This window comes from Trichomycterus rosablanca, chromosome 19 (assembly GCF_030014385.1).
Source record: "Trichomycterus rosablanca isolate fTriRos1 chromosome 19, fTriRos1.hap1, whole genome shotgun sequence".
NCBI classification, from domain to species: domain Eukaryota; kingdom Metazoa; phylum Chordata; class Actinopteri; order Siluriformes; family Trichomycteridae; genus Trichomycterus; species Trichomycterus rosablanca.
In genome coordinates, this window is record NC_086006.1 from 24,208,542 (window position 1) to 24,229,633 (window position 21,092).

At 39.9% G+C, this 21,092-nt stretch overlaps 2 protein-coding genes across 7 annotated transcripts in view; both read left to right on the plus strand.

Annotated features, from left to right (window-relative positions):
• Positions 1–4,143, plus strand: part of LOC134333305 (cyclin-dependent kinase-like 5) — a 69,769-nt gene extending 65,626 nt beyond the window's left edge. Inside the window, exons 19-21 of one of the 3 annotated variants that reach the window (XR_010015371.1) lie at positions 2,368–2,472; positions 2,577–2,689; positions 3,881–4,143. The gene's annotated coding sequence lies outside the window, so the exon portion shown is untranslated. Of the gene's footprint in view, positions 1–2,367; positions 2,473–2,555; positions 2,690–3,880 lie in introns of those variants that run through there. The other 2 variants (XR_010015372.1, XR_010015373.1) reach the window with 2 other exon arrangements.
• Positions 4,144–7,087: 2,944 nt separating this feature from the next.
• Positions 7,088–21,092, plus strand: part of LOC134333485 (AP-1 complex subunit sigma-2) — a 37,032-nt gene continuing 23,027 nt past the window's right edge. For all 4 annotated transcript variants that reach the window (XM_063015477.1, XM_063015478.1, XM_063015479.1 and 1 more), the window contains exons 1-2: positions 7,088–7,193; positions 10,856–11,034. In XM_063015477.1, coding sequence (XP_062871547.1) covers positions 10,856–11,034 — 179 coding nt within the window. In that variant the 5' untranslated portion in view covers positions 7,088–7,193. The remainder of the gene's footprint in view (positions 7,194–10,855; positions 11,035–21,092) is intronic.

Genomic DNA, 21,092 nt, shown 5'->3' on the forward strand with positions numbered 1-21,092 from the left:
ACATCTTTGGGGCATCCTCAAGCGGAAGGTGGAGGAGCGCAAAGTCTTGAATATCCGCCAGCTCCGAGATGTCGTCATGGAGGAGTGGAAAAGCATTCCAGTGGCAACCTGTGAAGCTCTGGTAAACTCCATGCCCAGGAGAGTTAAGGCAGTTCTGGGAAATAATGGTGGCCACACAAAATATAGACACTTCAGGAACTTTCACTAAGGGGTGTACTCACTTTTGTTGCCGGTGGTTTAGACATTAATGGCTGTATATTGAGTTATTTTGAGGGAAGAATAAATTTACACTGTTATATAAGCTGCACACAGACTACTTTTCATTGTGTCAAAGTGTCATTTTGTCAGTGTTGTCCCATGAAAAGATATACTTAAATATCTGCAGAAATGTGAGGGGTGTACTCACTTTTGTGATACACTGTATATATATATATATTTTAAAAACTCTTAAACATTTTCATCATGATGGGTGATTATGGGTAGATTGATGGGTCATCCAATACACAATGTGATTATATAAAGTATAAACAAATATATAAAATCATTATGTGTGTTAGTTTGAAGTAGATAAATACACTGCAAGTATATTCATTAACAAAAACAAAAGTGGTTTAATACTGTTTCCTCTCATTGTTTTTATTGCAGTAAATGAAAAATGCTGGTTTGGTTTAATAGAAATATGAAATAGTAGCATAGATCTTTAATGTTATGTCTGCAACAGCAAATATTTGATTTTAATAGATAAAAGAAGCTACAAGGAAAACTGTCATTTCTCAAACTGTTTGCTGTTTACACCTGTTTTGGTCAGTAATCTCTCAATAAACCTTGTGGACTTTATTTTGATTTCAAAACCAGAAGATCTGGGTATTTCTTCAGCTTTGTATCTGCTTTGTATGTGAATTGTGTTCTCTTTCACTTCAACTTCATCCATTAATCACATTTTCCTGTCACAGTTTCCAGATCACTGGCATTGTCTCTATAATGAATCAATATTCAGGCTTGTCTGCCCTGTAACATTTATATTCATGCAGCGTCTAAAGTCTACATGCTTCATTTAAACAGCACAACAATTACACAGTCTGGATAGGAAGCACAATTCTATAATGAGCCACGTATTACTGCTTCTACAGCAATTAACATCCATTACACAATTTAAACAAACACTTTATGCCTAAAAGTATGTGGACACCCTTTTCTATTAATTTACTTCATGTGTTTAACCACATTCATTGCTAACAGGTGTATAAAGTCAATTATATAAAATAAATGACATGCTTTTAAGCGTGTAGCAAGAGTTTGAGGAAAGTGCTTTTGTGTTTAGGAAATCAGTTTGATAAAGCACACTAAGATAGGCTGTGACATTTAAACTATGCTGCATTGGTATCGGGGGGGGGGGGGGGGGGGGGGGGGTTGAAAACATTCCTCACATCATTAGCATCACCACCAGCAGCAGCTTGAACTGTTGACACAAGGCAGGTTGGATTCGTGTGCTGTGGGTTATTAGTTACTTAACTGCTCACAACAACCTTTCTGTTCTTTTTTGTCTTCCACAGCAAACTGCCACTCACTGGATGGTTTTTCTGTACAAGTCTGTGTTAAGGGTCCTGGGATTGATCCCCAGGCGGGGCGGTCCGGATTCTTTCTGTGCGGAGTTTGCATGTTCTCCCCATGTCTGCGTGGGTTTCCTCCGGGAGCTTCGGTTTCCTCCCACAGTCCAAAAACATGCAGTCAGGTTAATTGAAGACACTGAATTGCCCTATAGGTGAATGGTGTGTGTGTGTGTGTGTGTGTGTGTGTGTGTGTGTGTGTCTGCCTTGCAATCAACTGGCGCCCCATCCAGGGTGTTACTGTGTGGCTTGTGCCCATTGAAAAGCTGGGATAGGCTCCAGCACCCCCTGCGACCCTAAATGGATAAGTGGTTAAGAAAGTGAGTGAGCGAGTGAATGAAAGCAGCATTTTCTTGAATTTCTTACACTTTCAGTTTTATCTGTTGTGCACCAATTATCCTGCTACAGTCAAAGACATAGAATAAGGATTAGGTTAGAATAGTCCTGAGACTCATTTTAACATAATGAACGTAATTATTTAACATTTAACCTAATCATTAACTTATATTACTTTAATAACCAGATACATCCATCAAAGGTAATGTGGAGAGGTGGCACACTCATTTAACATTATTTTACACAGAACTCTAATTTGGGAAACAGAATGTAACCTTGACCCTGACCAGGGTAAAGCGGTGGTAAAAATGAAAATGAAATGAGGTAAAACACATTCTGACAGCAATTGTTTGACATGTAAATAAAATATTTCCTGACTATGTGAAACAGCGCCATCTAGAGTCACACAATTTATTGCTCGCAGAATTTGGTGGATCACGTGTTCAGCCTGTACACCTGACCGGTGGAATTACGCTTGATTTGCAGCACCTGTGCAGAACCCCTGCAGAGCTTTAAAAGCCGAGCTGCTGTAGGTTTGGTGTTTCTGAATTTTAGCTCGTTTTCTGGTTTATTACATAATAGCAAGAGTAAATTCTGAAAGGTTTTCATTAGGACTCGGTGGTTTCTTCTCAGATTTGATGATGAAGACTTCTGGTGTTGGAGCTGAGAGGAAGATGAAGAGGACGTGCCGAAGAAACAGGAGACCTGTTAAAGCTTATTCTAACTATATTTACAGGATTATGAAGGTACGGTTACTGTCAGCTGCCCTGTGAACGCCTTCTTATAGATTTAAAACATGATTATGGGATCAAGGTATTCTGTACACTTCGTTTTTGACTGCACACAGCAGCACGTCAGTGACTACAGCAGATTCTTGTTTGTAGGGAGGATTCTTATGTCAGAGTGGAAAATATTTGGTATACATGTTGTGCATGTGGTCCATTGTTTAAATGTCATGCTTTAAGAATGGCATCACTGCAAAAAAAACAACTTGTGGTTCAATCTTTATTGTGTCGTTGCAGAAGGGGAGAAAGAACATTCTAGTTCTGCAACATTTTTAGGGTTTCATTCCACTTAATGCAGAGCATTTAAGAGCATTTAGATTAACAAAGGTTCCACCACCTGTCAAGTAAAACAATGTAAGAGTGATTTGTCTTTCTAATAAAATGAACCTACCAGTTACATGAACAAGCTATTAAATGTAGCAAATTTATATTTACTACTTACATTACATCACCAAACGACTATAATTACTTGTCTGCCAGCATCTCCAGATAAATATAATGTAACTCAACAAGAATACAATGCCTTTATTCGTTATTTATACATGTACACCATTTTCTTCCATATCCCAGCTTGATTGGAAGCTATGGTCAGAGTGCAGGGTCAGCAACTGTACGGCACCCCTGAAGCAGAGAGGGTTAAGGGCCTTGCTCAAGGGCCCAACAGTGGCTGCATGGCAGAGCTTGGATTTGAACTTTGATGGCTCAAAGCCCTTCACATTAGGCTACCACTGTCCCAAGTGACAAGTCTCCCCTTTGCCCAGCTGCCACTGTTGGACCACCAAGTAAGGCCCTCAACCTTTTAACTATTAAATTGTAGCCCATTCGGTCATGGTGGTTTCATAGCTTGTAGCCAAACTGTGTTTTCACTGATGGCTTGGTAGGTTCCAGACTGGTGGACACAAAGCTGAGGTAATTCTGTGTGGAAGGAATGTAATTTAATTGTTGGCTGCAGAACTGCCATTTATCACAAGTTGACATGAAGTTGAGACCGTTATGTACCACCTCAATGTGTAATATCTGCTAGGTTGTAAAAAGGTGGATGTTTAATGTTTCACAATTTAAATGCACCATTGTATGGTGGTTGTCGCTTAAATAGGCATTTAGTTGCTGCTTGCATGTCATGTAGTTTAATTCTCTGTTTGGTATTTGCAGGAGAGTCTGGCTATAAAGGACAGTGTGGCATTACCTGGACGTTTGTGGGCAGAACTGTCCTCCCAGGTTGGTGACGAAGCTGCACGCCTTGCTAAGCTGAATCAGCGTGGCACCATCACCCAGCGTGAGGTCTGTTCTGCTGTACGAGCTGTGAGAAAGAACATGAAGAGAAACGAGGAACCTGGAGCATGAAGGCTGGATTTCAGAACTGTTTTTCTTTCTTTTGTAGATATTTATGCTTTGAATAAAGATTTTTACATTAATACAGCTGACTGGATTTAATTAATGCTTGCAAAACATTGTAGCGTAGTGGTTAAGGTACTGGGCTAGTAATCAGAAGGTTGCTGTTTCAAGCACCACTTAATGTTCAATTGCTTAGCCTGTATAATGGCTCAGTACTGTAAGTCGCTTTGGATGAAGGTGTCTGCTGAATGTAAAACATCAAAGAAAAACTCTCTGGACTGAAAACTAATGGTATGGTTGTGTATCTGGCCAAACTATTATTGGTAAAATGCATCTTTCTGTAAGGGGGGTTTTGTCTGGGGGGGAAAAAAGGGGGGTTTTGTCTGGGGGAATAAAAGTGCCAGACTTTAATGTGGCAAGTCAATAGAGTACAAACCCTCTTGGTACAGATTACAATGCTTGGGCTAATGTAGCCATGAGGATGCTATCGAACATGGAGTATTTAACACGGTTGTATTTTCCTCCCCATCATTAGCCTAACATCACCTGATGGCAAGGCAAATGGTTAACTTTTAATAGTTTAATTTACTACCAGTGACTTTTGAAGCCCAGGAGCAGACCTGGAGTCACTTATACTGAGGTGTGTTTCATGCACAAGGGTGTATCTGATACAGCTGTGCTACATCAGTATGTATTTAAGGCAGATTACTTATTTGTAAACACCCATCAGATCTAGAACCATTACCTTAATTATACAGTAGGTTAAGTTTTTACCGAGTATATCGGTTAGAACTGTACCTGAATAATTGAAACAAAGAATTGACCCTTTAAAAAGTACATGAAACAATGGTCAAAGGTCACCCTATGCTGAGACACTTTGTCCAGGCCGGGTGTCCAAGTATAACGATGAACAAGTTTGCCTGAATAAAAAGCTTTCGTACCACTGTCCACAGCCAAGCAGACTTGACATTGCCATGAGCTTAATACAGTCTCACAGGAGGGAAACAGCTTCTGCTCCAAAATCGCTACCTGAAGTGTTTTGCTTCTCACAAGAACAGGAGGAGAGGGTTTCTTTTTACCCCTTGACCTTGGTTACCATAAAGCTACTTAAATGGATATTTATTTAGATTTTCACACTGTTTTTAACAGTATGAGAAATAAAATAAAAAGAGGAAGGCAGTTGTAGCCTAGAGGTTCAGCAAGGCCCCTGAACCCTCAGTTGCTCAGACTGTATTCTGTCACAATACTGTTAAGCCACTTTGGATGAAGGCGTCTGCTAAATTCCGAAAATGTAAATGTGCCACTAGATGGAGCAGTAATGCAAATTTTGGTGGATGTGTCTTTTGCTTGCATAATTAGATTTAAATTGTTTACAAGGCATTAATGGTGGTTTTACTGTACACAGATTAAGGCTTATGCAAACGTTGTAATGGTAAAACTTCTGCACATTTGTTATGACTTGTTTAATCCTGGTCAGGGTTACGGTGGGTCTGGCACTAGCTGAGCACACTTGTGCTGAACGAAGCAATGCACATTGAGGGAGGCAGTCAAATGCAACACACCTGTAACCCTCTAAATAAATCCTTCATAAATGCAATTTAGATCAGCCAACCCTCCTTCTGCATGTTTGGGGGAGTGAAAAGAAATTGTGCACTTGTACAAAGCTTACACAGACACGTGGAGAACATGCCAAACTCCTAACTACTCAAACCCATGCTAAACCGATGTTGTTGTGTGGCATCTACTCTACCAGCCCAAAAGCCCAAAAAGTCTTAAGAATCACACAAAAATGATAACATGTAGATTACCATCACTTTCACACATGCCACATGTTATGTTTGATTTTGTTTGTTATTATATATTTTATTTTACAATCTGTAATGACTTGCCTAGTCATTGTGCTTTCAAGTGTGCAGAAGTTTGTTTACTCCTAGGGAGTTTAGTTAGTGTGACAGAACAAATGTTAATTTACACTAGAAGTATTAATACATAATCAATTACTCCTTAGAAAATGTAGATATGCTATTAGGGCACTTTTGCCAGTAGTCATATTCCAATAATACTGCTACAATAGAATGTTAACATGGTGTACGTGATAAGAAGTGCATTGTATGACCTCCAAAACCCAGTTCTCCCAGTTCTAGCTGATTTAGACCAGTTCATATGTGATCTTCCACTGTCCTACAAGGTCACTGACAGCAGTATAAAAAGATGTTTAGTTTATCAATTGTTATCATTTACATTTTCAGCATTTAGCAGATGCCTTTATCCAAAGCGACTTACAGTACAGTTACAGTTTGAGCAAGTGAGGGTTCAGGGCCTTGCTCAAGGGCCCAACAGCAGCAACCTGGCAGTGGTGGGGCTTGAACCAGTGACCCTTTGTTCACTGGTCCAGTACCTTAACCACGAGGCTACAACTGGCCCAGATTTATCACATCCACAGAGCCTCTGTGTGAGACTCGGTCAGTGTGATCCTGCTCTGCAGACAAGATAAATAAAACTCTTTTCTACTCACAATCCAGTCTGTGAGCTATTTCACTAAGGGGTTTCTATCATATTACAAAAATCAGAAACAAAACATCATAATCCATCAGGGGTGCCCAAAGTTTGGCTAAAAAAACACAGACTGTCTGGTCAGATGAATGTAGGCAGTGGATATAATGATTCCTCAGTGGCCAGTTAATGTTCTCTGCATTATTCTGATGCTTTGAGTGACCTTTTACTGTAGGATATTAATTTTCTTTGCTTTGTGTGTGTGTGTGTGTGTGTGTAGCCGCCTGGAGCCATTACACTATTATCCCTCAACAACATTACAGGAGGCATGGACAACCCTTATGACTGACACACGGTACAACCAATCAGAGCTTTGAGGTCAGAACTGGGAGGAAACAATGGATGTTTCCCAACCAATGTGATTATTTAGGATTAATTCTGTAACCAATAGGATGTAAGAGATCAGCTGACAGTGGTGTGCGTGTGTGTGTGTGTGTGTGTGTGTGTGTGTGTGTGTGTGTATAACAGAGGAGTGAGAGGAGAGAGCTGCGGTTATAACTGTGTATAATCACAGAGGCGTTAAAGCCGGTTATGGTCACTCTGTACTGACAGCACTTATTCATCTGCACACTCAGAGGTAAGTGTCATTATTTTTTATATTTATATTTATGCATAAAAAATAATTCATTCATATGAAACACATACAGAGTAAATAAGTGTTTGATTTGGATGAAAGTTGCGTGTTTTACCAACAATAATTAAAATAAATTCAGCACTAATAACATTATAACATGTCTAACTAATCTTCTCCAAGAGGTGTCAGCAAGAGATGCTTTAAAATACAAATAAATCATATTTTCATAGTTGTTTTTCTTACAGTGGCGCAGCTGCTAGTGTAGGTGCCGCACCGCAACATCATCCCTGGCACCTGGGTTCGAATCTGGCCTCCGGTTTCGGGCTGTTATTTAATAATGTATTTATTTGGATTTTAACGTCATGTTTTACACTTTGGTTACATTCATGACAGAACAGGTAGTTACTCATTACACAAGATTCACCAGTTCAAGTTTTTAATATCAAACACAGTCATGGACAGTTTTGTATCTCCAATTCATCTCACTTGCACGTCTTTGGACTGTGGGAGGAAACCCACGCATAGCCCATGCAAGCTCCACACAGACCGCCCCACCTGGGGATCGAACCCAGGACCTTCTTGCTGTGAGGCGACAGTGCTACCCACCGAGCCACTGTGCCGCCCTCTTCTAGATAGAAGTGAGATTTGTCATGCAGTTTATTACGGCCCTGTCCAAGGCGCATTCCTGCCTTCTGCGCTGTTTCTTTAGATAGTACCGGACCCACCGTGATCCTGACCAGGATCAACATTATTGGTTTTTTTTTAAATTAACAACACTGGCAGAATCTGTTTAGCTGTTCACTTCAGTTGTAATAATACCAATTTCAATTGAACAGGGCGGATGTAATGTGAAAACATATTTGTAGAAAATACAGTCTATATAATGCAGAAACGACAGCAAGTGAAAACACTTTGACTATAGTGCAGTTCACTGGTTATTTTTCAATGAGTAACTGTTGTTCCTGCTGTTTTTCGGTCATCATGCAACTCTTTTTAAGCCATACACGGCTTACTGTCTTACTGCTGTCAATGTAGAAAGTTAAATAATTACTGACAGTATATTAGATAACAAAATCAAACATGGTTTAATATTTGTTTTCCCCTGTGTATATTAAATAGCTAATAAATAAGCAGTTGAGTCACCCATTGCCTCAGAACAGCTTTAAGCCTTTAACTTGTTTATGTAAGAACTTCTTGAATGATCTAAAGCAGAGGTTGTAAAATCTTTTTAGCCATGTGCAAAAAAATAATCCATGGATCCTCACAGATGTGGTCAAATATCTGGATAAATATTGCAGTTAAACGTTTTACATGTGAAACACCTCATGGATCTGGCTTATAACTCATTTAGTCATTCTTAGTAACCAGAAGTTTCTCCTCAAGAGGAAGCTCCCAAACATTTTCAATTCCTCATGTATATTACAGTCCTCTGCTGCTTGCACCATTCACGATGGCGCAGACTGTTGTGCCTCCCCTCAGATGTGTGCAGTTATAGCCGGTCGCTTCTTATTCTTCTGATTTACTCTTGTTATCACGTACGCGCTAGAGTCATGCTAATCTTCACACACGTCTCCTCACAGTATGCAGGGATGTCAGTGTGCAGCAGCATATGGGAGAAACACCCGTCCTACCTCCCACCCACGCCCATGGCTAATTTTGTCTTTGGACACTCGGTCAAGTCGTTGGCACAGCTGAGATTAGAACTCTGACCTTAGCACTGGTGTACTGGTGTGGTATAACTAGCAAACCGTAAATCAGTATCTTCAGAAACCTTATTGTTCTTAAGCTTCTACTAATTATTAAATACGTGTTTATATAGTTTTCCAGACTGGACTTTGAATGTTTGATTAATCTGATTAAAATAGACAAAAGAAGTGTTTGTGTGCTGGTATTTAGGCAGGATGTGTTTATTATTGAGACTTGGATGAAGATTAGACCACATTTTATAAGTAAGTCATAAGTAAATGTCATTTCAATGTGTTTACAAACTTTATCTTCAACTTTATATGGTTCTTATTAGCATTTTAATTAGCTGGTCTGTCAGCTGTGTGAAATCCCACTCATATGAACCTGTGACCGTAGTGAGCTAAAACGGTTTATTAGCACTTACACAGTTTGTCCATGATACAGTGGCAGGGGTGCATGGCAGTTTTTCCAAACTATAAATTCATGGATTGAGGTATTTTTTAATGAGGTTGGAGATGTAGAGATTTCCATTGGCCACGTTTGGTCATTTACACAATTATTTGTGTATTAAAATGTATTATTGATGTATTATGATGTAACAGCATAAATGTGGGTTCTGCATAGCACTTGGATCTTGGGGATCGAGGTTTAAACTTGCCTTTAGTCACCGCCTCTGGGTCTTATTGTGGGTTTTCTTCTGAATGCTCTGGCTTACTTCCACCTCCTAAAAATATCAGTAAATGGAAACTCTATGTTGCCCCTTGGTATAAGTGAGTGGGTGGGTGAAAAAAATAAATTTAGATTGGCACCCTGTGTCCAAAGCATAGGAACCTTCACTTGTCAGTGTGGAGTGTTTGCTTTAGATCAGATTTATATTTATGAAGCAGAGTTTTACTGGTTGGTTGAGTCACTGTTGGAATATTTGCTTATCAGACGTCTGATACGATGAGCTTCATTTTGCTAAATGGGTTCTTTGGGGAAGCATTTATGTTTCAGATGCTCCAGGATTGTTTACTTAATAATGATAATAATTTTACCCAACATCCCACGCTCCATCTTTACCTCAGTTTCTTTCATCATCTTAATGTGAGGGTATATTTTACTGTCTCTCTCATGTTCCTTTTTAAAAAATGGTTCTGTAAAAAACATTTTCACTTCCATTTTCTCACTACTAACCCCAAATGTAACCAATGAGCCAAACCATTCTGGTGTATTATGTTTACTTCTTTATTTTTGAGCTAGAATTACAGACTAGTGTAACTAACAAGTAGTCATGTCTTGCAAGGCCAATGTTATCTAATGAGATTTGACATATTGGGGAAGTCACTGCAAAATTACCCAGTAGTGATGTTTCCAAAACCAAAGATTATATTTATTATTATTGTATTGTTTGCTTTACTTGGGAAACAGGACATCACCCTTGATTAACATGTTATCTGAGGATTTTAGCCATTCAAACTTACATTCATGTTTACCAAAGGTGTGTGTTGTTTACATACTGTAGCTCACAGAGACACATTCATGTAACACCACATTGTTTCACAAGAGTTCAAGGCAAATGCAAATCCCTCAGCAGAGGCTCCTTAAGGTTGGTAGATCAAACTACAAACACGATCCAAATAATAAAAGACTTCGAGTAACTGCAAGTGAAAGTTGTTGCTTATTAGGGAAGATATGACACATGTAACAAATGATTCATCTGAGGACCTTATTTGTTTTAAATAAACACAGACAATCAGTTCTTTTGTCTGGTATGTTTTTATGCATCTTATTTTTTGTTGCAAACTGTAATAAACCTTTGTGTATTAGTTTGACTTCTTGTGTGCTTTTGTGTTATCTTACTGGAGGAAATGAGGGTCAACTCCATCGAAAAATATTACTGGGATGAGTACATGTACATTGTGTTTATTAAAACTTTTCTGTTTCTTTACATCATATCACCTGTCTCTATTCTTTATTCTTTCTCTATTTTTAAACAGATGCAGTTCATGCTGCTCTTCAGCAGGCAAGGAAAGCTGCGCCTGCAGAAATGGTATGTCCCACTGTCCGACAAGGAGAAGAAGAAGATCACGCGGGAGCTGGTACAGACCGTCTTGGCACGAAAACCCAAGATGTGCAGCTTTCTGGAGTGGCGAGATCTGAAGATTGTTTACAAAAGGTAAGTAAATATTGGCATTGTTATCAGGACCCACCAAGATTCAACAGTTGTTTTTTATTAGATCTTCCACCAGCACAGTCACAGTTAAAATCGTATTTAACTGTTAAACACAAAACAAAACAAAAATGAAACATCTAAACATAGACTGAAATACATCTCTTTGAGGACATTGCAGATGAATATTTTTATCATACACAAGATGTCAAATGTAACTTGGAGCAAACACATGTATGTACATTGAAAATTTGAATGCATTCTCAAAACGTTGTCCAGGGACACCAAAACTGTTCTGTTAAAGTAGCAGGAACACACATGAACACACATGAATTGAGTTAAAATGGGCTTAAATGCTGCATACAGTAAAAAAAAAAAATCTTTCCCTTCTTTTTCTTTGTCTATGTGATCAGCCACAAACTGTTTGTGTTCGTAATTTTTCAGTCACAGAAAGAGAGCAGCTGCAGAAAATCTCAAGGTTTTGGCCACAATCACCCAAAACCTTAGGAACACCCCCAACGATGTCTGTTTTGTAACAATTGTGCATGTCACGGTCAGGGATTTATTGAATATGGCGAGTGATTTTGATAAGGGCCGAATCATTATGGCCAGACGACGGGTTGAAATATCTCCAAAACAGCGAGGGATGCTCACAGGCAATTATGTTGAGTGCTCCCAGACAGCAGTCCGAGGTGGGACAAGCTACAAACCGCCGACAGGTTGTTGAGCAGGCAAGGCTCACCGATGCCAGAGAACATCGAGAAAGGCCAAAAGGCTGTGGCATCTGGTACAGACACACAGAAGATCTATTGTGGCTCAGACTGCAGATAACTTTAATCCTGGTGTTGAGGTGAATCACTCCATCACTCCATAATGAGCCTTGCCTGCTCAACAACCTGTTGGTGGTTTGTGGCTTGTCCCATCTCAGCTTGCTGTCTGTGGGCACTCAACAAAGTTGCCTGTGAGCATCCCTCACTGTTTTGGAGATATTTTAACCAGCTGTCTGGCCATAATGATGGACGTTATAGCAGAATACCAGAAGAGCAAGCTCAGATGGGCCGGACACATCGCACGGTTCACCGATGACAGGCCATAGAAAGATGAGATAATAATACAGATGGAGGAATGGAGGAAATGCTGTGACCAGCAGTACCAAAATGGTACCTGATAGTCTGGTCGGTCAAGTGGTCAAGTGATGAGGTGAATGTGCCAAAACATGCAGCGAGTCAAACACTTTTGTGTAAGAGGCTGCGTAGTCACAGACCAGTCAGAAAGCTCATGCAAACTCCTGCCCTTGGTGATAACCACCTACAATGCATGCACAGACAGCAGAACTAGACATCAGAGTAATATAAGAGAGTTGACTTGTCTGAAGAATACGTTTTGGGCACATGGACATTGTGCACCGGGATTCACTGTAGGAAGAACAACCTTGTAATGTACAGTAGGATGTGCTGGTAATGTCCTGGTACCAAATACCACAGGACTCCTTCAGATACCTTGTGGAGTCAATGTCCCGGTAGGTAAGAGCGGTTTTGAAAGAATACTGGAGTTGGCATTTTTTAAAATCATGCAATTCAGTTACTGCAGTGTATTGTACGCACATTGAATACATTACTTTTGTCTCCTCACTGACAGTTTGATGGTAATTTCTTTTGCCGTTTGCTGAATCTGAGCATGCCACAGGCAAATGCATCGTCTTTAGAGTCCCGTGTTCATAAACAAACTTTCTGTGTTTCTTTGACCGGATCTGATCCCCACAGAGGTACTGAATCAACCAGTGGAGTTACTGATTGAGCTTTTTTGCACTTGCTTCATGATGAGAATGCTAGCTTCTCAGTTTTCCCAGCGCCGTCGTCCATATTAAATGCATGTGGACACGAAACCCTGTGACCTTGTTTTTGCTGAAAGGGGATTGACCTGTAGCCTGTGTGAGTGTGAATCCCAAATCTATCCCCTATAGGCCGCCTCATTACTGTGCAGGTTAGGCAAGATGTGAAAGGAGCCGCCAATTCGACCTACTGCGCCGGGAGAAAGAATTAGAATATTTAACGTGGCCCAGTTGCCATGGTAGCTGATGGGGTTGGAAGAGGGAAGAACCACAGTGACCTAAGAGCAGACAGACAGACGGCTGAAGCAGGGAAAAATAAACAAGTACACGTTTGAAATACTAAACAATAAGCATTAATCTCCAACTTTGCTCTGCTGAACGAACACGGGGCTTTTTGTGTCAGCCGTGGCCAGCAAGCAAAGGTCAGAGATCTACCCACCTGTGTGTGTTAGTCAATGTGGAATGCCAGGCGATTTCTGCATGATGATTTGGCACAGAACTGTTGGCACAAAGATCTTGTTGTTTGAATTTTTATATATATTTTTTATATTAACTTTTCTCACAACTTCTAGAACGTTCTTCATTAATATAGTGTGATGACTTTGTCCACAGGATATTCAAAAAATTCTATAACTTTTCTCCCTCATATACTTTATGGTCAAAAGTATGTGAACACCTGTTGCCTCACAGCAAGAAGGTCCTGGGTTCGATTCCCAGGTGGACCAGTCCGGGTCCATTCTGTGTGGAGTTTGCATGTTTTCCCAGTGTCTGTGTGTGTTTCCTCTGGGAGCGCCAGTGAGGTGAACTGGAGATACAAAATTGTCCATGACTGTTTGACATTAAAATTGAACTGATGATTCTTGTGTAACCAGTAACTACCTGTCCTGGGGCTGCACGGTGGCTAAGTGGGTAGCACTGTCACCCCACAGCAAGAAGGTCCTGGGTTTGATTCCCAGGTGGACCAGTCCGGGTCCTTTCTGTGTGGAGTTTGCATGTTCTCCCTGTGTCTGTGTGGGTTTCCTCCCACAGTCCAAAAACGTGTAAGTGAGGTGAACTGGAGATACAAAATTGTCCATGACTGTGTTTGACATTAAAACTTGAACTGATGTGTAACCAGTAACCGGTCCTGTAGTAAATGTAACCAAAGTATGTAAAACATTACACAATAAGTTAAATGTGTAATATGTGGACACCATGGGTCTGTCTTAAAACCTAGTGAGCTCTCTACATAAACAGCATTTTACGTTATCCTACGTACCCTGCTGTGAAGAAGATGCCTCAAAATTCTTCCTACTGAGATGCCTTGGAGCATCAAATGCTTCCTCAACCGCAAAGGCAATCCCAGCATTCAGTGTGGCACAACTTTTCTCACAAAAAAATTCTAATATGGTGGACAGAAGCTGAGTGATTTATTTAGTGTAGTAATTTATTTAAGTACAGACTCTGCTCATCGGTTTTCTATTCTAGATTTTGGAACTTATTTGTTTTATAATGTACTAGTTTCTCTCACAGGCAGTTTTCTGCTATTTGGCTTAATACATCATCGTTATCATCGAGTCAGCTGTGTGATTTATGGCTGGTGTGTAAATTCAGTCCATCAGGTTGTTCTAAAGGTGAAAGCAGTTTTAAATGCACATTTAAATGTATCGACGACTGGTGGTGTTAGTATGCACTGCTGTATTGTTGACTAAGGTCTTCGTCTCCTGAGCGTGTGCTGCATTTGCTTTCTGCTGGCTGATAAGAGTGGATAATTATTGCAAGAATTTTATTCTCTTTCCTGTTCTGCCTTTTTAGATATTGTAATCAGTATCACTGGCAACAGAAACTCACAGTCTTTTACTAAAAGAGGCTCGCTTCAGTAATGGATTTGGGAAGAATACAAAACCAAAAATAAATGTAGTACTCATATGTTTTTTGTACTGCTGCAGAATAATGCACTACACTACCTGACACCATGATGAATTACAACAACCAGCCTGGAGCCAAACAAATGACCACATATCCTGACGTGATAGGTTAGCTAAAAATGAAAGTTACTCAGAAGCAGTTTTCTTGTGTTTAAACTTGAACATTCCTTTATCAATGAAATCTCAATAATTTCCCTCGAGATAAATAAAGTATCTATCTATCTATCTATCTATCTATCTATCTATCTATCTATCTATCTATCTATCTATCTATCTATCTATCTATCTATCTATCTATCTATCTATCCATCCATCCATCCATCCATCCATCCATCCATCCATCCATCCATCTATTAAATTCATTATTAGGACAGTATGAAACACTGTGACTTAGTTACCTCACCCTACTCTAGTTCTGCTTCTAAAGTCGTTTCAATATTTCTGTTAATTTCATGTAACTGTTAAGAAATATAACAAAATTGTGAATTGTCTGCTGTGTCTGTGCTTCGCTTCTGACTAAGTCATTTAAACAATTTGTCTCATTGGCTCTTTTTCATCAAACACATCTACATTTACATGATGAGCGCTTTGTGCTTCGTTCACCTCAAGTCTGGGTGCAAATTAATTCTTACTGCTGAGTCACAAATACACATGTAACACACATAAGGCACAACAGACGTACCCGTAGGGGCCCCATTCATTTACATTTGCCACATTTAGCAGACTTACAATTATGACTCAATACAGTTAGAGCAATTGAGGGTTAAGCGCTGTGCTTATAGGACCCAACAGTGCCAACCTGGCAGTGGAAGGGCTGTAACTAGCAACCTTCTAATTGCTAGACCAATACCCTAATTGTTAAGCTACCACTGCCCATCCCAGCAACAAGAAAAGGTCCATTTTATTACTTCTATTTTTGAGCATATAAACTAATTGATTAATCACAATATTTGATTCCTTAATCAATTACTAAAATTTGCAACCCTAGACAGACGTGACTGATTTACTGACTGCATTCTGAGATATGACTTTGGCAGTACTCTGACAGTTTCAGAAATGGGACAAAACACCCTTGTTTAGGAAAGACATAAATAAATTATGAGACGAGAGTGTTTTTGTGGTTAAAAAGCCAATGTTCTCAAATAAAAATAGAGCAGTTGTTAGATAAGACTACCACTGAAAAGTGTCAGGGAATGGAGAGAGGAACAAAGAAGAGAGCAGCTAGTTAAGAAAAAAAAGATAAAAATACAGAAACCCCCTCCAGATCAAGAGACGTTCTTCTGAGACCACTTGCACATCAGTGTTACCTAAAAAGAGGCTTCCTGTGCTGTAAAATGCCTTCACAAGTTCTCATGCCTTCTCCTGTCCTAATCCTGTTCCAGTCTTAACTGCTCAGCTCTGACACCAGTGCTCCATGATTGGGCTGCACCCAAGAACCTCTGACCTGGTCTTTTTTTAATTAAGCCCAATATTGAAAAGCTACTTAGTGCTGACAAGGTGGTGGTGACAGTAGATAAATGGTCCAAATGCTGTGCTCACAAGTTTAGCTAAACTTCATGACTGTAGAAAGCTGATCTTGTTCCTTAAGCCATCAAAGCCATGGTATGGTTAGAGCTAGTTCAGCATTTAGAACGTGTATCTTCAACAAAGAAAGTTGATGGCCAGCAGTTCTTTACAAGGTGAGACAAACTGAACAGACTTATTAAATTATAAAGATGCAGCTAGTATTTCACAGCCATTTCTGACTATATTTCTCATATATCACCTGCAGAAAAATCCTAAATAAAAAATATGGCAAAACAGGGCGCTCAGGGGGTAAAGCAGTAAAACACTCTAGCACACCACTGCTGAGATCTAAAGCTCTCGAATTCAAATCTCAGCCCTGCTATCGGACAGTCAGGTGCCTACATGGACATGTTTAGCTCTGTCTGGGGGAGGGCGGTCCAAAGCGGTTCCTCATTGCTGCTGCAGTTGCATCCTGGTTGATGGCGTCTGCACAGAGATGATGAATAATGGAGAGTAGTGTGTGACTTTCCGTATGTGATGTTGATCACTGTGTGAACCTTTCTAGCACAGATGAAAGGAAGCAGTTGGCTACTGCACACGTGTCAGGGGATGTGTGTTAGGTATGGCTCTTCTAGAGAAGATGCAACTAAAAAACTGAGTTTAAGTAGATTGGAAGAATGTATAATAATATTTATACATAGTTCGTTAACCTTCAGACCAGCATTATCATTTAAATGCGTATTTTATTATATATATACAATTTAAATGAGTTAAGTACAAAAACGTGTCTGAGGAAAAACAGCTCTATTTTAATTTAATTATCAAGTGTTGGTTTATCTGTACATCTGCACCATTGCTGACTCTGACAGCGTATTTCTAAGGCACTATTCTGCTCAGGGATTTACTAAGACAGTATGTGGACAGCATACCAGCCCATTTCTTAGGGTCAGGAAGGCAATTTAGCCCCATAGTGGATGATGTTAAAGATATTGTTGTGGATGTGTAGTTCCAGTAGTAAGCCTGGTGAAACAGCAAGCATGGCGAGTGGTTAACGTTTGTGGGTTTGTATATTAGATAAATGAGAGCCTGCTCTGCCTGGAATAGCAATGCTGTTTTATTCCGTGTCTGATTAGCATATACAAGTACATTACAGGCATATTAGCATACAGCATATGGTACTGCTATCCGTGGCTAGCAGATGTGCATAATTTTGCCGCTTCTGTCTAAATTACACAGCTGTTCATATTTAACTGGTAATGGAACTGCTAAGAAACCATGAAATTCATCCAAATAAGGTTGTGTTCAGTGTGTGATATTTAGATGTGCAGCCTATAGATCTGGCTTGTTTACCACTAACATTTGCAATTAGCTTGCAGACATTTCTCTAAGTGATGAGGAAACTCTTTTGTAGTCGTCTGTGACATGGAGGACGCTGTGGGCATTTACCCTGTACTTTTACCCTGTAGAATGTAATTCTGTCTCTTTATCAAGCTAAAAAATACAATATTTTTAAAATATGTACAAACAAACAATCAGGGTGCAGTGCTTAATCTAAAATGCATTCACCACGTAGCTAAGAAGAATTAAACAGGCATGGTCAACCATCGACTGCTGTAGATCTGAGACTCTGTGTATACTGTGTAGTTTTAATTATTGATTAGTGAAGTAAAGAATCAATTTTAAGGTAGAACCCAACAGTAATTAATTCAGGGTTCAACTCGAACACCTTCATCCTACCTAACTAATTCCCCTTTGTATTATTATTCAGGGTTATAGACAGGATCTTAGAGGAGGGAGTCTCAGTGGGCCAACTGCTTCTCACAAGCGATAAAGATTGTCTCCCTCAATCACTTTCTTAACTGCTTATCCTATCAGGGTGGGGGGGGGGGGGGGGTGCTGGAGCCTATCCCAATGGGCACAAGGCACACAGTAACACCCTGGATGGGGCAGCAGTTCATTGCAGGGCAGACATACATACACACACACCCATTAACCTATAGGACAATTCAGTGTCTATTTAACCTGACTGCATGTTTTTGGACTGTTGGAGGAAACCGGAGCTCCCGGAGGAAACCCACGCAGACACAGGGAGAACATGCAAACTCTGAACAGAAAAGACCATGACCCAACCAGGGGATCGAACCCAGGACCTTCTTGCTGTGAAGCAACAGTGTTACCCACTAGCCACCGTGCCGCCCAAGATTATAGAGATTTAGAGCACTTAGTTTTGTGTCACCATCATGCCAAGAATAAATAACATTAGTCTTGCAACCCTGATAAGACACAGCATATCACAACAAACCCCTCATCCCAGCTGTAAATGGGTGAAGGCGTGAAGATCTGGGCTTGTTTTGCACCCACAGGACCTGGGCAACGTGTATTCATTGAGACAATTATGAACACTTAATTTCAGAATATTCAAGAGATAAATGTAAGGCAAACTGTCCAGCATGCTTGATCTGGACTAAAACTGGGCCAAATAACTGGACATAATCCTAAACACATTAGTAAATCATCATCCAAGTGGCAAAAAAAGGATTGACCTAGTCAAAGTCCAAACCTGAGCCTCTTTAAGATGTTGTGATGATCTTATAAAAGCTGTGCATAAACAAATGCCTCCAAACATTAATAAACTGAAGCAATGTGGTAAACATGTAATTTTAGACTTTTAGATTTTAGTAAAATATAAATGCAGTGAATACTCTGGGGTGAATGCTTTTTAAAAGCACGCTATATAGATAAATGTCCACATTTTTGTGTTTTTCCCTGCCCCGACACGCCTGGATGCAGAAGTATTGAATAATTAACTAACAGGTCGAGTTGGCATGTTGTGGCAGGGAAAACATCCATGAGTTTCAGACTCTGGTCCTCCAGGGCTGCAGCTCTGTAATAGAAATCTCTTCTGTGCTGCTTAGCGCCCCACAGCCTGTGAACGATTAATCACCGGCTGTCAGCATCAGCCTCGTTACTCCCCATAGCCATGTAAACCAGCAGAACCCAGAACACTGCTGCAGGATGTTCCCACTGCCATGTTCCAATCTTTTATTAATGGGGTGAGAGGCAGACACGGCTGGAAATCTGGCACCGTGTTTCACAGAGTTAAATGAATGAATTCCCGCCCCTGCTGAAAACAGCAGCACTTCATTTCAAGCAGAGTAAGCACTGGCTCAGCAACTCGCACAATCTATTCATCAGTGCAGAACAGAGAGAACCCTGCCTGGAGTTGAAGAGTGAAACCAGGACATTAATGGGGGAAAAGGGACATTTGTAAACTGAAAAGCAAAGTGCTGGATAAGCTGGCAGTGTGAGGACAGATGCCACACCCTATCATGTGCTACTGGGGAGCATCATAACAGTGATCATCACATGTCTAAGATCAATTATATATTCATACACACACAGTTAGCAATAATTTTTAAGAAATCCACACCGTTTTAGAAAACTAAACTTAAGTACTGTGGAACCTCGATTTAACGGATTTCTTATTTAACTGACAAAATCTGGAAAACCAAATGTCTGCTCCGATTGTTTAAAATTCCTACGAGAAGCGAACCAAGACCAGTAATTCAGTAATCGTCAGCTAGCTGGTGCACGCCTCTCTGTTAACATGAGTGACAGGATTTATTTTGTCGGGAGGCTCGCTTTGTTCTCGCCGTTCTTTTGGGTTTTATGCTGCCACCAGCAGCGCTTCAGGCTCAAAATAATAGATACTCCTCCACCACACAAGGTAAATGAAATTCATTCCCAGTAGTACAGTACACCAATTGTAATATTTATTTACAGGTTTTACATTACATATTCACGTATTTATTTATGTTGTTCATTCGGTTTATCATATGTGCATGTTCAGCACTTTTGTGGACCTTAGTTTGTCCAGTGTGTTTTTGTATATTTTCACCCCCCTGGAATAAAAACCTTGCTGTTTCGGACAATCACATTTTACGGACTAGTGCACCCCCCCTTTAGTCCGTTAAATTGAGGTTCCACTGTATATATATTTTTAATAATGTGTTGGTTAGTTCCAAAAACAACTACAATCTGCACAGAGTTAGATTTGATTTGAAATGTAATTTGAATTGCTCTCCACATTCCTTCTCAGAAGGTCTGAACTTATTAAGAGCTCTGATTTCTCAGAATTGCAACACCATGCTATCATTTCATCATGCCTGCACCAGGAGTAAAATGTAAGAAGTAGAAATAATTACATGTTTTGGAGATTACACTGCCCATATAATGCAGCACTACAATAGGCAGTTCAGGATCCTTTCACCCACTATCTGGATCATGGTTAGTTTTTTTCTAATACAGAGTTTCATAAGCTGTCGTGAGTTAATAGAGATAACTGAACAATTGAAGTATAGTAGAAAATAAACAGTGAGCTCGTGCACTTCTGCTGCTGAGTGTTATTGTGAATTGTGGTAATTGTAAGTTTTAGTGCTTTCACAGCAGGAACGAGTGCTGTCGTACTGTGAGGGCCCATTTTCCTTCACCTGAATAAGCATAAAAGCTGTAAGAGACAAAGTAGGAAGATCAGAGTTCAAATATTTTGAGTTTCTGTTGTCATGAATTCAGCAATAGCTGACAATTCTGTGCCATGTTAATCAGGATAAAGCCTTTTTAAGATAAATGCATGAATACATCAGTTTTTAAAATACATGATACATGTACGAATAGTTTTAAGTGTTTTACTCCTTTTGAGTTTGAAAACATTAAAAAAACAAAATGAAATTTATTCGGGAGTCATCTGGGAGTCATCACCTTGATATATACACACTGATCAGCCATAACATTAAAACCACCTCCTTGTTTCTACTCTCACT